The sequence below is a fragment of the Hyla sarda genome, chromosome 6 (assembly GCF_029499605.1).
Source record: "Hyla sarda isolate aHylSar1 chromosome 6, aHylSar1.hap1, whole genome shotgun sequence".
NCBI lineage: Eukaryota > Metazoa > Chordata > Amphibia > Anura > Hylidae > Hyla > Hyla sarda.
Window position 1 is genome coordinate 73,909,726 of NC_079194.1, and position 16,162 is coordinate 73,925,887.

Sequence of the window (16,162 nt, forward strand, 5' to 3'; positions counted from 1 at the left end):
CTGTACTGCCAACCCTAGTGTGGGGGAGAACTGTACTGCCAACCCTAGTGTGTGGGGGGGGACTGTACTGCCAACCCTAGTGTGTGGGGGGGGGGGGGGACTGTACTGCCAACCCTAGTGTGTGGGGGGGGGACTGTACTGCCAACCCTAGTGTGGGGGGGAACTGTACTGCCAACCCTAGTGTGGGGGGGAACTGTACTGCCAACCCTAGTGTGTGTGGGGGGGGGACTGTACTGCCAACCCTAGTGTGGGGGGGAACTGTACTGCCAACCCTAGTGTGGGGGGGAACTGTACTGCCAACCCTAAAGTGGGGGGAACTGTACTGCCATCCCTAATGTGGGGGGAACTGTACTGCCAACCCTAATGTGGGGGAACTATACTGCCAACCCTAATGCAGGGGAACAATACTGCCAACCCTAATGTCTGGGAACTACAACCTAATGTGGGGGGATCTATACTGCCAACCTAATGTAGGGGGAACTATGCTGCGTACTTAAAGGGGTAGTCCACTAATAAGATATATAAGTGTGCATAGGAATTTGTTCATGTTTTTTTTTAATCTATAGTCCGGCCCTCCAACTGTCTGAGGGACCATGAACTGGCCCCCCGTTTAAAAAGTTTTAGGACCCCTGTATTAAATCATAACGTGTTCACATTTAATGGGGTGTTATATTCTCAGACCCGAGGCTGTTCGATGGGGACGCGTTTTGCCCCAAGTTCCGCTAATTTGTATATGGGGTTGTTCGAGTCCCATTACATTGCACAGCAACCCTGGTCTGATGATATTTTAATTTACCGTAGATTTATTGATGATTTGTTTTACATTTGGACTGGGACTCTTGATAAGGCTTTACAATTTGTTTCACATTTAAATAATAACACGTGAGGTCTCACTTTTTCACCTATTATTTCTGATTCTAATATGTTTTCTTTTGGATTTAGAGATTTTCAAAAGCCCCGGGGGTGGTGTTCAGACACGCACCCACTTCTAAAAAGTGGATGTGAATAGTCTGTTGAATGCTAATAGTTGTCATTTCCATAGGTGGATATCCACTATGGTCAGTACCGTAGAGTATGTCAAAATTGCACCTCAGATGGTGATTTTATATGTCAATTTAAAATGTAAAATTTTTTACAATGTGGGGATATCCTAAACGGATCCCAAAAAATGCTTTAAAAAAGAAAAAAAAAACTTCCTTTGATACAATTTGATTTAGTGAAACCTGTTAAAAAAGAGAATAAAATATAATCTGATTTGAGTAATAAAAAATTCCATTATAATTTTTTTACTAAATATAGTTGTGATAGGTGGAAGATTAAACAGATTTTAAACAAGCAATGGTCAGAACTAAAATTAGATCCTCTTTTAAGAAAACATATTCCTCCTAAGCTGAATGTAACATTTGGAAGGGCAAAGAATCTAAAAGCACTTCTGGCCCCTAGTAAACTAAGGGCTAAACCGAAGAATAGCTACTTACATTTTCAGGATTCTGCTGTATCACATGATATTGTTCATGTGACTCGGTCAGGTGATCGGCGGGTGGGCACCTTTCCGTGTGGCTCCAGCCGCTGCTTGTGCTGCAAATTGATTGCTCCAGTGGGAGCTCAGACAATAAATTCCAATTCCACAGGTCAGATATTTAGTATGAAATTTTTTTTTTTACATGTGCTTGTAGTTATGCTGTTTACTTACTTGAGCGTGTGGAATTCAGTATATTGGACAAACTATTCAGACCGTTCGTCAAAGGATGAATAAACATTGTTCTAATATACTGAATTCCTTTGTGAAACACATTGTCTCTCGCCATGTTTGTTTAAAGCGCGGAGGAGACGTTAGTGTGTTACAATTGGCGATCATTGAAACTATACCTCTTGATATTAAAGAAAAACTGTCATATGTTTTCTCCCGCACTATCGACAGGTACCGATGGATAGTGCGGGAGACGCTGAACATTTTGAGTCCTACCTTGCCCGGATGCGCTGCACTGTTCGCCCGTTATAGCAGTTTTTCTCTATATTTAAATTAGCTGCTAACTGGCACGGGCGGGGTTACTGCCTTCATCTGGCACTGTGACATAATTGCCGCCTGGCCCACAGCACATCCCGATTAATGAATATTCATATAATGTCTTACACTCTCCTTCTCATCTCGGCCGATACTGCGCATGTGCGGGATTTCCTACTATACCCGGAAGCGGTCTTCAGCGCTGCTTCATTAGTCCGGAGCAGCGCTGGAGTAAGGTTGTAATTCATGCCTACCATCTATTAGCAATATAATGAAGCAGCGCTGAAGACCACTTCCGGGTATAGAAGGAAATCCCGCACATGTGCAGTATCGGCCGAGATGAGAAGGAGATTGTAAGACATTGTATGAATATTCATTAGCCGGGCGGTGCTGCGGGCCAGGTGGCGGTTACGTCACAGTGCCAGATGAAGGCAGTAATCCCACCCGTGCCAGTTAGCAGCTAATTTAAGTATACAGAAAAACTGCTATTATAGGTGAACGGCGCAGCACATCCGGGCAAGGTAGGACTCAATGTTCAGCGTCTCCCGCACTATCCATCGGTACCTGTGGATAGTGCAGGAGAAAACATATGACAGTTTTCCTTTAACAACCATTTTCAAGCCTTAATCAACAGGGAATCTTATTGGATCTTTATTTTTAATACATTGGCCTCAGAAAGACTTAATAAGGTTATAGAACGGACTACTGTTTGATTTTATACTATTAGTACATTTTCAATGTTTTGTAATGTTTTTTGATGTCTTTTTTTGTATTCTCTTTTTTATATTCTCTTGGTTTACATTTTTTTTAATATATATTTTGCTAAATGTGTGTATTGTTGATGTCATTTCCTGTCATCTGATTGGAATTGTGGTTATTTATTCTGAGCATTAAAGAGGCACTGTCATTGTTAAAAACTTTTCATATATTGCAGGACTCATTATTATAATATGACATTTCACAATATTCACCTGTTAAATTTTTTTTTTTTATTTTCACCTGAAATTCAAGCTCAAAATAGCCACCACAAGGGGTCGCCTGTCTTTTAGCCAGACAGACTAGTCTAGATTTTACAGCATACTGGATACCGGCCATAAAGCATACCTGTATCAAGTATAGGAGATTTCTATTGTGTATGCAAAACTACAGATAAAGGATGTGTGGACATGCTGGGAGCTGTAGTTTTAAAACAGCTGGAGGCAACTCTGCTCTAACACAGTTATTTACAAACATTGCAGCTTCAGTTGTTACTAAACTACAACTCCCAGCATGCTGAAATAGTCAAAGCTTTCTCGGACTCCTGAATGACAAAGAAGTTGATCAGACATTCAGGAGTCTGTGAAAGATGAATGACACAATTAGTGACAGCTATGCTGATTAGCATCCAGCTTTACTAGGAGAAGATAAAACAGATAGAACATGTATTCTTAAAAATGCTGTACTTTTATCTAAAAAATCCTTGCACTAATTTTATAAAGATCAATTCTTATATTTATACATTTTATCCTGTTATGAATTCACCATAATATCTTCTGACTACTGCAGGCAAGCCCCAAGTATCTTCCTCTGACACATGACACTGCATAAAACCAGAGAGGAAAGGGTTACAGAGTAGAGAGTACTGATTGGCTGACTGCACAGGCTTGCTCCTGTGAGGGAGACAGACTGACACGCCCCCTCCAGCCTGCACAATGAAAAAGTAACTCACCAGCAGATAAATGCTTATATCTCTGGATATATAGGTCCGAGACACATAACAATTATATGCACATGATCAGGATTGGGTCCTGAGTAACATCACGTTTTTTCTTTTTTTTGCACTATGACAGGTGATTTTTGTCATGCCTGTAGAAGAAACTGGTCCGGTTTCAGAACGCATAGCATGTTTTAATAAATAAAGTTTTTATTATGACACCAGGATCACCTTACTGGCAGCGCCTATTATCCTCCATGGAGTTTGGAGTGGTATTGGAATCTATAACTAAAATAATAACTAATGAAGAGCTCTCATATTAACTGGGGGTCGGTCAGCAGATGTCTAATTGTATTGTATAGACGTTTATAAGATCAGCGTGTAGGTTGTATTTATCCCCTGTTAAAATTTGTATCCCCCATAATACAAAACGTATTCATCAAGCAGCTTTTTATAAACCTGCACCTGTTGAGGCTGTTGGATGTAAGCTCCACTGGGTTTAGAAATTTATTTCAATGAATGCATTCTCTAAAAAGCAATGAGAAACAAATAGCATTTACATATCTACATGATAATAAAAGAATGCATCATGTCTTCTACAGGAAGGATTTACTGGTTTCTCTTGTAAGGAATGCACTGACACTTCACTGTATGGAGCAAATTGTGACTCTGGTAAGTCACTGCCCCGTCCTTGCTAGCATGATTCTGAATCTGAATATCAAGTTTTTTATTCATTTTACATTATGGCATTGATCATTTTGACTAATGTGACATATTTTTGACCCAGCATGTCAGTGCCAACATGGAATTTGTAGAAGTGGATCGTCCGGGGATGGAAGCTGTATCTGCGAAGCAGGTTATATGGGATTGACATGTGATCAAGGTAAGAAACCCATCAATCTAGGTATACTTATTTCTAAAAATGTGCAGCAGCTGTCTAAACAACAAAAACTGTAATGAAATGTATTGATACAATTAATTCATTTTCTTATATGTTTCAGTATCCTTATCCTGCACGGAAAAGAATTGTGGGCCAAATAGCCGCTGTTTTGAGTCCAAAGGATTGATTAGATGTGATTGTATGCCAGGGTACTATAAAAAGGGAAACAAATGTGTTGGTGAGTTGTTTTCTTAACTTCCTTTAAAGGGGTACTCCGCCCCTAGACATCTTATCCACTATCCAACGGATAGGGGATAAGATGTCTGATTGTGGGGACCCCCGCGATCCCAGCTGCCGCACCCCAGACATCTGTTGCACAGAGCGATGTGGGGCGGAGGCTCGTGATGTCATGCTCCGCTTGTGACGTCAGGGTCACGCCCCCTCAATGCAGGTCTGTGGTAGGGGGCGTGGCCGTATGGGAGGGGGCGTGGCCGTGGCATCATGCTCTAAACGAATGCCGGGTGCAGCAGGGAGATAGCGGTGGGCCCCCAGCGGCGGGACCTTCGATCAGACATCAGGGGATAAGATGTCTAGGGGCAGAGTACCCCTTTAAGCAAAGGTTTATTGACCAATGTTGAAAGAAATGTCACATTTTGTCACCTTGATAATTCTTCAAGCATTCTCCGTTCTCATCTACTTGACAACCTCTCCTCTGCGGTACACTTCCATCTATCTGATTTGAGGTTTTATATATGTCGAAAATTAGGAGTTATATTTTCTTTCTTTTAATAGACAAGGATCCCTGTAGACCTTCACCATGTAGCCCGTACGCCACATGCAAATCATCTGAGCCTCAGAAGTACACATGTACATGTAAACCAGATTACTATGGTGATGGGAAAACATGCCTTCCTATTAATCCATGTACTGATGATAATGGAGGGTGCATGGCAAATTCAACTAGATGTGTATATAGAAGCCCTGGAAAGGTAAGCACTACTAACTATTGTCTTTTACTTTTAGAAACATTACACTACTTGTAATTCAAAGTCATCCAGAAGTCTGGAATCCAGATTGGTTTAAAGGGGTTCTCCGGGGCTCCAGCATTTTGAAGATTTTGTTCAGCACGCTCGGAGCCGGAGGCCGTGATGTCACAGTCACGCCCCCTCGTAATGTCATGCCACGCCCCCTCCATTCATGTCTATGGGAGGGGGCGTGTCTTCCGACACGCCCCCTCCCATAGACATGAATGGAAGGGGTGTGTGTGACATCTTATCCCTTTTACCTTAGCAGCGGAGCACCCCTTTAAATGTATGACACCTTTATACTTGCACTGTATTATGTTGTAAAATGATTCTCTCCATAGGTCCTTTTAATCAGCCTCCTTGTTTTTACATACTGTATAGTACAGGCTGCTGTGGTCACAGTGAAAGCCATCAGAGAAGCGGTGAATTTATCCATCCCCTTTTTTATCTTCTGAGCTGATCTATGATTAAATCAAAAGGTTCACAAAGATCTTGTCATAATACAACTTAGAAAATAGTTCAGAAGAGGAGAGACAAAGGCTGAAGACTAAGATGCCAGGTAGTTTCTCTGTCGGACTTCACTCTAAGTGAGACTTAGCAACTTGATCTATATGAAAACAAGGAGGCTGTATGTAAAACTCAGCAAAATAAGAAAAAATAACTCCTTAAACTTTAATATAAGGTTCCCTGATGATCTTGAGTACGGGTATTCTGGGAATTTTTTTTTTTTAAATCAACTGGAGCCAGAAAGTTAGGGAAATTCAAAAAGAAAAGAACTTCCTCTGGAACATACAGCAGCTGATAAGTACTGGAAGGAATAAGATTTTTTATTAGAAGTAATTTACAAATCTGTATAACTTTTTGGCACCAGTTTATTTAAAAAAAAAAAAAAATGTTTTCCAATGTAGTACACCTTTAACAACCTATCCCTTAAAGGGGTACACCACTAGAAAACATTTTTAAATCAACTATTGCCAGAAAGTTAAACAGACTAAAGTATTTTCAACCTTCTCTATGTATATGGTACAAGTATTTGGTTTTTAAACTTTGTATTTAAAGGGGTACTCCACTGGAAAAAAAAATTTTATTAACTGGTTCCAGAAAGTTAAAAAGATTTGTAAATTACTTCTATTAAAAAATCTTAATCCTTCCAGTACTTATCAGCTGTTGTATGCTCCATGGGAAGTTCTTTTCTTTTTGAATTTCCTTTCAGTCTGACCTCAGTGCTCTCTGCTGACACCTCTGTCCATGTCAGGAACTGTCCAGAGCAGGAGAGGTTTGCTATGGGGATTTGCTCCTGCTCTGGAGAATTCCTAAAATGGACAAAGGTGTCAGCAGAGAGTACTGTGGTCAGACAAAAAAGGAAATTCAAAAAGAAAAGAACTTCCTGTGGAGCATATAGCAGTTGATAAGTACTGGAAGGATTACGATATTAGTGTGAAGAGATGTATGTGACACAGGAACTTAGAGAACAGCAAGCAGAGAATCCTTGTTTCATCATGTACCACTCTGAGCATCCCATGAAATGTATCTAAAAGTTTATTGACAAAAATGATTGTTCCTGCTGTAATTGTGTTTTTATTATTCATTATATATTTTTAAGCAAGTTGAGAATTGTGTATTAGTTCCATGCATTTTTACATTGGACTGTAGAATGAAATATGCTGTGACATTGCAGTGCCTCTTACTAACTATAAGTAATTACCAGTCTTATTGCAGTTGTCTGCCTGGAATGTTAAGTCGAAATATTTCTTTGGGTTGTTATATACCCAACGTTTGTCGCATAGGAACATGTGGTAAAAGTGCACAATGTGAAGAAGTAACTCCTGGAGTACACAGGTAAGTTAATGTAAATGACACCAGTTTACTTTTAAAGGGGTACTCCACTGCCTCAGCATTTGGAACTTTTTGTTCCGAACGCTGTGTGCGGAGGGCATGATGTCACGGCCACGCCTCCTCGTCACGTCACATCACACCCCCTCAATGCAAGTCTATGGGAGGGGGCCGTAGAGGGGGCGAGGCCGTGACATCATGAAAGGGACTGGACCGTGACGTCACAAGCCTCCGCCCCGCATCGCCAGTCATCCGGCATGGAGTGAAGTTTGCTCCGTGCACCGGATGTCTGGGATGCTGCTGCCGAGATCAGACATCTTATCCCCAATCCATTGGATAGGGTATAAGATGTCTAGGGGTGTGGAGTACACCTTTAAGCCAGCATTCTTTTACTTAAATGGTCCCTGCCATTTTTAAACAACTTTCTTACATGTGATCGCCCATGTGACTCCTAACATATCCTTATCTTGATCATTATCTAGATGCCCTGAGTTAAAGTCCATCTGTCTAATAAAATCTTAATTTCATTGTTTTATTTCATATATTCCATAGGTGTGTTTGTCATGAGGACGAGATTAGTGATGGCAGAAACTGCTATGGAAGCCTTTTATATGAAATTCAGAGACTGAATATTGAAGACGTCCAAATGAGGAAGCAGCCTGGTGCATTAAGGCTATTCGGTGAGACGCACAATTATGGGGCATGAGGTTTACCAGTTATCGACAGTATACAAGTATATGTCTGTAAGGAAAAGGATAAGGGAAGGTGTAAACTATTTGTTAAACACAACTTTATTGACTTTATGGACTGGCAACATCCTAGCTTTCTTATACAGTGTGTATTAAAGCAGGCGCCTAACTCGAATTCATGGGGTCCCATAGCATAAATAAGGATTGTCTTCCCCCAACCCCTTCCTCCTGATTTTGCTATGGGCCCAACTGTTCATCAAGCATCCCTCTCACTTGTCCGGCAGGAGATTGCCGATATATCACTGGATCAAGCTCCACTGCAGCCCCTTCAGGGGGATTTCTGCTTTGCTGACAGCATAGTGCAGAAAGAGGGAGGGTTTGGGATCATGTCACAAGGGCCCATACATATAGACCACAAATCCGCAGTTGGACCCATAGCTGTTGTGTGGTCTGCCTATATAGACGTTACCCTAGTGTATTAAAGTTAAGTCCCTGAGTGCCCATTGTATTAGGTGAGATATGTAGAGTGTGTATACCATTAACTTGTGACAATGGCACCTGTGAAGAGTGGGATATATTACTTAGCAAATGAGCTGCTCCTAAAGGGGTACTCCGCCCCTAGCCCTCTTATCCCCTATCGTTGAGAGTGTTGGGTGCAGCATCGGAGGCTTGTGACATCATGGCCACGCCCCCTCAATGCAATTCTATAGGAGGGGACGTGACGTATGTCACAAGCCTCCGGCCTGCATCGCTCTGTGCACCGGATGTCTGGGGTGCCGCAGCTGAGATAGGGGATAAGATGTCTAGGGGCGGAGTACCCCTTTAAAGATGATAGGGGAATTACTCAAGTGCGAGTGAGGCGTGAAGTTTAAAAAGTCCTTTTGCAAAAAGGAGGCTATGCCTAAAACTTTTCAACTTCACAGTCATCTAGTCATCACAATTTGGCCCTTCACATTGTGATGACTAGATGGCTGGGTATGACCATCTCCAAAATTGTCACCAAAAGTGGTTCAAGGAACTGGCAACAGGATCAAGAGCGTCCTATCTATATTAATGTGTGTTGGGAGAAAATCTGATCCCACAGAAGAGCTATTGTAGCAAAAAATTATAAAAAAAAAAGTCAATGGTGTCTATCATAGAAAAATGTCAGCACACACTGCATTGCAGATTTCAAATGATGTGGCTGTAGTGTCCATGCTGATCTGCTCTTACTGCTGAAAGCACCTACAATAGGCACATGTGCGTCAAATCATGGAGCAATAGAAGAAGGTTGCCTAATATGATAGGGGCAGTCTGGCAGTGGCCTTTTTTACTGGTTAAAGTTCCCAGCCCCACTGCAAAAATTCTTCAGGAATGGTTTGAGAAACATCACAAAAAGTTCAAAGTGTTGGCATGGCCTCCAAATTCAAAATTTCTCAATCCGGGTGGAGTACTACTGCCATGGCTGCACCCAGCCTCGATACTTTACCCCACATAAAGTAGAATTCATTGTCGAGGACTTTTGTTCTATGTATATCTATATTAAAGGGGTAATCCAGGATTTCTTTTTATTTGACTATGCTACAGGGGCTGTAAAGTTAGTGTAGTTCATAATATAGTGTCTGTACCTGTGTGTGACGGGGTCTCGCAATTCTTATGTGATTTCCGCCAAATATTTATTTTTAACAGTATACAATATTACTTATGTCTCGGGATTTACCAGGTTGTAGTGCGTCGAGACCTGACATCACTAGTTAGTTGTGCGAAGGCAGCCTGTCTGCTTCAATGGGTGAAGCAACAGAGAGATAATTTTGCAACAGCTGTAGGCACCCTGATTAGAAAACACTGGTCTTTGAGCTTATTTGTGCTGCAATGGGTGGGGTGGCTGATGTATGAGAAGAAGGAATGTAACTTCACACTTACAAGCATGGAACTATGGGATGTGTAGTTTAAGAGATCAAACTCCAACAGGAAATACCCAGATAGCCTGGCAGATATTTACTAAAATCACCTTATGGTCAATAACCCCTTTAATCTGCAGTTTTTAATTCATTCATTGCTGAGATGTACATTGTTCTTCAAACAAATATGCTCTGTGCTATTTATTTGGGTTGTGTTTGCCAACATTTGTTTTTCTATTTGATAGAGGAAGGATGTGGATTGACTTTGCGAAAATATGGTCCATTTACAGTATTTGTTCCCCTCATGAAAAAACTTCACATAAATGTAAGTATAGAAAATACAATAAGTGAACATGTTACAATTGTTGTATTTGTGTACATTAAAGGTTACCTATCATTAAAAAAAAAAATAAAAGCCAAGCTGAACTCTGTACCCCTCTATTGTTGACTGGCTCTACTCAAAGACTAAAGCATGCGTTTTATGGATTCATTAAAAGCCTATGAGACTTTCTATGAATCCACAGACCAAACAACAAAGGGGGACGGCACTGAGTGCTTCTTTCCTTTCATTATAGAAATCGGTGGGTGTTGGAGTGATGTAGGGGTCTCTCCAACCTAGTTGTCTCTAAGACCCTTCAATGCCTGGTATATGAGAGTCAGAAACACACAAAGAGGGTTTACAGCAGACTGTGGGGTCTATCCCAGAGGGCTCGTCTGCTTTTAATAAAAGTATTGTTGGGGGTGGTTACAATGCCAATGTAATGTGATGGTATACTATTCATTTGAATAAAAACCAGGAATAAATTAAACTAATAATATTATTAACCACCAGACATAATGCATAAATAGTCACAGGTGCGTACATAACTACCTTTACTGAGCACATGTGAATTTTAGGTTACCTTATGGAGGGTGGTTTTGTTTGGTTATAGCCCAACAATATGAGATTTTGAAACCACAATAACCTAACACGTGTGCACAACGTAGGCATAAGACAAAGTTTGGTCAAGGACACATTCAGCTTAAGATTTCATGCTGCAGATTTCTGCTCTTTATTCAAAATTATCCCCTATCCTCTCCAAAGGGATAAGGGGATAGGGGATAAGATGTCTGATCGCGGCGGTGGTCCCGCTGCTGGTACCCTTGCAGTCTCTGTGCAGCACCCGGCGTTCACTTAGAATGCTGGGTGCAGGGGTCGTGACGTCACAACCCCGCCCCTCGTGATGGCATGCCACGCCCCTTCAATGAGTGGGCATAGCGTGCCGGCATGTGGGGAGTGGCCGTTATGTCACGACCCCGCCTCCTGCTCCACGCGTTCGGTACAAAATGTTCCGAACACTTGGGCAGCGGAGTACCCCTTTAAAGGGGTACTCCACTGGAAAACTTTTTTTTTTTAATTAACTAACCGGTGCCAGAAAGTTAAACAGATTTGTAAATTACGTCTATTAAAAAATCTTAATCCTTTCAATACTTATCAGCTGCTGTATGATCCACAGGAAGTTCCACAGTGCTCTCTGCGGACACCTCTTTCCATCTCAGGAACTCTCCAGAGCAGGATAGGTGTTCTATATGGATTTGCTCCTATTCTGGAGAGTTCCTAAAATGGACAGAGGTGTCCGCAGAGAGCACTGTGGTCAGACAGAAAGGAAATTCAAAAAGAAAATAACTTCCTGTGGATCATACAGAAGCTGATAAATACTGGAAGGATTAAGATTTTTTAAAATAAGTAATTTACAAATTTATTTAACTTTCTGGCACCAGTTGCTTTAAAAAAAAATGTTTTCCAGTGGAGTACCCTTTAAAGCTGCGTTGTGAAATCCACAGCAGATTAAGCATGTGTGAACATATCCTAAAGAAATACACATTCCACCAGAATATACTTAGATCTGCATAAACCATATCCAATTGGGACTGGGTCACATCCTTTTCTATCCAGTAAACACTGTCCTGAACAAATCAAGGCTGCTGGCGAGCGCCATTGACAGGTGTAAAGTAATATACCGTATATACTCGAGTATAAGCCGACCCGAATATAAGCCTAGGCCCCTAATTTCACCCCAAAAACCCAGGAAAAGTTATTGACTCGAGTATAAGCCTAGGGTGCAAAATACATCATCCCCCCCTGTTATCATCCAGACCCCCGTCATTAACACCCTCATCATCATCACCTGTCATCATCACCCTGTCATCATCATTACCCTGTCATCATCCCCCCTTCATCATCATTACCCTGTCATCATCCCCCCTTCATCATCATTACCCTGTCATCATCCCCCCTTCATCATCATTACCCTGTCATCATCCCCCCTTCATCATCATTACCCTGTCATCATCCCCCCTTCATCATCATTACCCTGTCTTCATCCCCCCCTTCATCATCATTACCCTGTCATCATCCCCCCCTTTGGGAGGGGGTCTGGATGACGACGAAGGCCCGGGCAGTGGTCTACAACCTGCAGACCTCCAGATGTTTCAAAACTAAAACTCCCAGGATGCCCGGACAGCCGATGGCTTTCCGGGCTTGCTGGGAGTTGTAGCTTTGAAACATCTGGAGGTCCGCAGGTTGAAGACCACTGAGGGCGGAGAGTTCACTTGAGTATAAGCCGAGGGGGGTGTTTTTAGCACGAAAAATCGTGCTGAAAAACTCGGCTTATACTCGAGTATATACGGTATGTATGTTAATATGTTAATGTATCAATATAATGTATTATACTGTTATACTGTATGTGTAAGTTAAAGTATTCTTATATCCAGGAAACAGAAGCAAAACAGTTATGCAAGGTTCACATTATTCCTGGCCAGTACATGGCAAGTGATTTGAAGAAAATTAGCAAAATGTGGACAATGAGCGGTGAATTGCTGGAATTTTCTCAGCTGGTAAGAAAGTCTCTTCTGTAGTGCAAGATAACTGCATATTAGAATACGTTATAGAAGGATTTCAGCCACAACTAGGGTTGCCACCTTTCTTGCAAAAAAATACATATTTTTGCATAATTTGCATAATCTATATATATATAGAGCGGCCTCATTACTATAGGATCGTAAAAAGTAGATCTATGTTACCCCAAATTTAATGCGAGCAAAAGCTAGTTCATTATATATGCGTGACATCACAAGATACACATATGTGGGGGAAATGTTGTCCTATTCTGACCCCTATAACTTTTTTATTTCTCCTTATATCGATCACTTTGTTACTAACTACAACTCCCAGCATGCCCTGATACAGCCTGTGGCTCAACAGCTGCCCCAAATGAAAACTACAACTCCCAGCATGTTGGACTATATACCGTATATACTCGAGTATAAGCCGACCCGAATATAAGCCGAGGCCCCTAATTTCACCCCGAAAAAGTTATTGACTCGACTATAAGCCTAGAGTGGGAAATACATCATCCCCCCATGTCATCATCACCCCCTGTCCATCAGTGGTCTTCAACCTGCGGACCTCCAGATGTTGCAAAACTACATCGGCTGTCCGGGCATGCTGGGATTTGTAGTTTTGAAACATCTGGAGGTCCGCAGGTTGAAGACCACTGCAGCCTTTGTCATCATCCAGACCCCTCTTTAGTTTTCTACTCACCTCCCCTCGTTTTCTAGTCACCTCCCCACGACGACGCACAGGGACGTCCATGCGCAGGGACTTCTGCTTCGCACGGACGCCCCTGTGTGTCGTCGTCAAGGCAACGTCACTAGGCCGGGGCCAGCCCGGAGCACGGAGAATAGGCCCCCCCGATGAAAATGGACAGCCCGAAATGACTAACCATCCCCACCGGACGGTCCCTGCAGCATAGATGGCCCGGACCAGCTCACCCTTCCTTCCCACCGAGGGGAGGTGAGTAGAAAACTAAAGGGGGGGTGGGCTGGATGATACGAAGGCCGCAATTGTCTTCAACCTGCAGACCTCCAGATGTTTCAAAACTACAACTCCCAGCATGCCCGGACAGCCGATGGCTGTCCGGGCATGCTGGGAGTTGTAGTTTTGGAACATCTGGAGGTCCGCAGGTTGAAGACCACTGAGAAGGGATTGACAGGCGGAGAGTTCACTCAAGTATAAGCCGAGGGGGGCGTTTTTCGCACGAAAAATTGTGCTGAAAAACTTGGCTTATACTCGAGTATATACGGTAGTATTATATAGTATAGGTCAGTGTTTCCCAAACCGGGGTGCCTTCAGATGCTGGGCCTGCTGGGAGTTGTAGTTTTGCAACAGCTGGAGGCGCTCTGGTTGGGAAACACTGGTATAGTATAGGGTGAGACATTCTGGGAGTTGGAGGATTGATTGTAAAAATACCACCCATTGCATGGCCGATATTTTTAATATAAAAATACCAGCAGGGTGGCCAAAATACCAGTGACTGTATTATTGATCTGAGCATTGCAGATCTATAGTATGGGGCTTATAGAAATCTATGGTCCCATACTGTACCTTCGCAAACCTCCAATTTTACAGTACACAGTCTTTTTTGCTTATGGATTTCCTAAGAAGCTGCAGAAAACAAAATTGTGGTTTACAGCGTCACATGCTGTTTTACAAGGGTGAAAATGGCAGCATGACTATGGTTTAATCATATGCCATACAGGCCATTTACATGCTTTGGCTGGGTTCACACCTCGTTTTGTACTCACGGCTCCCGTATACGGCTGGGAGGAGGTGTGGGCGGGGCTTAATCGCGGCACCCGCACTCAGCCGTATTGGGGAACCGTATTTAATGCATGTCTATGAGCCGACCGGAGTGAACCGCAGCCTCCGGTCGGCTGCGTTTTCGGCTGTATGCGGTTTCCTGACTGTAGGCAAAAACGCGGTCGACCACTTTTTTGCCTACGGTCGGGAAACCACATACAGCCGAAAACGCAGCTGACCGGAGGCTGCGGTTCACTCCGGTCGGCTCATAGACATGCATTAAATACGGTTCCCAATACGGCTGAGTGCGGGTGCCGCGATTAAGCCCCGCCTACCCCTCCTCCCAGCCGTATATGGGAGCCGTAAGTACAAAACGAGGTGTGAACCCAGCCTTACTGAGTTGAATGTTTTTTTTCTGGGACGACTCAAATATTCCTGGCCTATCTGTAGGAATTGAATTGGACTCAGCTTCTAGACACAGTGGCCCTCATTTACTATTGCAAACCCGACATGTTTTGTCGAGTCGTGTGCCAGATTCAGAAATTATGTCTGAGTCAAAATTTGTGCCAGAATTTGAAAAAAATTTATAAAAATGACTGACTCTCCATTTTACTAAGAAAAATCGAAAAATGGGCGTGACCGCCAGAAAAGGGGTGTGGTCGCCAAAAAGGGGCGTGCCCCCGACATTTTCACAAAAACCCAACATATTTACTAAGGTTTCCACATAAAATATGGTGGATTTGAGCTGAGGAAAACCAGACAGATCAGAACATGTGTAAAAAAAAGCAAAATATAGGGAAAGTGGAAAATGTAGGGAAACCTTAGTAAATACCGTGGAAAATAAATTGTAGGGACTTAAAACCCACAAAGAAACCTACAAAACACTCTTATTAAATCAGCGCCAGTGTATCCAGTTCAGGAGAACTGCTGCGCTTGTTTGGACACAGGGACACTGTTGGTTGAGGACTCCTAGTCCATTTTTCTCATCAATACTGTTTTTAGGAAATTACTTCAATTGCTCCATTTTTGGTTTTGAATTTTAATGTCCATTCACTCATTATTCATATTTGTAAAATAGTACTGCACATATCATCCTATAACATTATAAATAAATCTGAGAAAAGGCTCCAAGCAGCACTCATCCTTCACTCTAAAACGAGATTCTTTATTGGAATTATCTTAGGACTTTGTGGCAGAGTTGACGTGGACAGAGACAACAGGCCGGTGAGCAACGGCAAAGCACCTGGGGCGTGAAACATGTGTGCTCAATGGCCTGTTATCTCTGTCCACCCCAGCTCTGCCATGAAGTTTTAAGATGAATTCTAATAAAGAATCTTGTTTTAGAGTAAAGGGGGAGTGTCGCTTCAAACTTTCTCTCCGGTTTGTTTGTTTATTTATTTATTTATTCATATATTTAGACTTTTTATGTCTGTTCACCACCCGCGTTTAACTTATGTGGAATCTACCTGGGGGGTGTACACGACCCGTTCACCGTATCATTGCAGACATCCTGCAGTGCCAGCATCCATCTTACTG

The 16,162-nt window shown here is 42.4% G+C and overlaps 1 protein-coding gene across 5 annotated transcripts in view; it reads left to right on the top strand.

The window, feature by feature from the left end:
• The window catches only part of STAB1 (stabilin 1), a 192,822-nt gene that overhangs the window by 38,569 nt on the left and 138,091 nt on the right, over nucleotides 1-16,162 (top strand). For all 5 annotated transcript variants that reach the window (XM_056524140.1, XM_056524141.1, XM_056524144.1 and 2 more), the window contains 8 exons: nucleotides 4,301-4,370; nucleotides 4,486-4,581; nucleotides 4,700-4,816; nucleotides 5,371-5,567; nucleotides 7,312-7,442; nucleotides 7,989-8,116; nucleotides 10,251-10,330; nucleotides 12,760-12,882. In XM_056524140.1, the coding sequence (XP_056380115.1) occupies nucleotides 4,301-4,370; nucleotides 4,486-4,581; nucleotides 4,700-4,816; nucleotides 5,371-5,567; nucleotides 7,312-7,442; nucleotides 7,989-8,116; nucleotides 10,251-10,330; nucleotides 12,760-12,882 (942 nt within the window). The remainder of the gene's footprint in view (nucleotides 1-4,300; nucleotides 4,371-4,485; nucleotides 4,582-4,699; nucleotides 4,817-5,370; nucleotides 5,568-7,311; nucleotides 7,443-7,988; nucleotides 8,117-10,250; nucleotides 10,331-12,759; nucleotides 12,883-16,162) is intronic.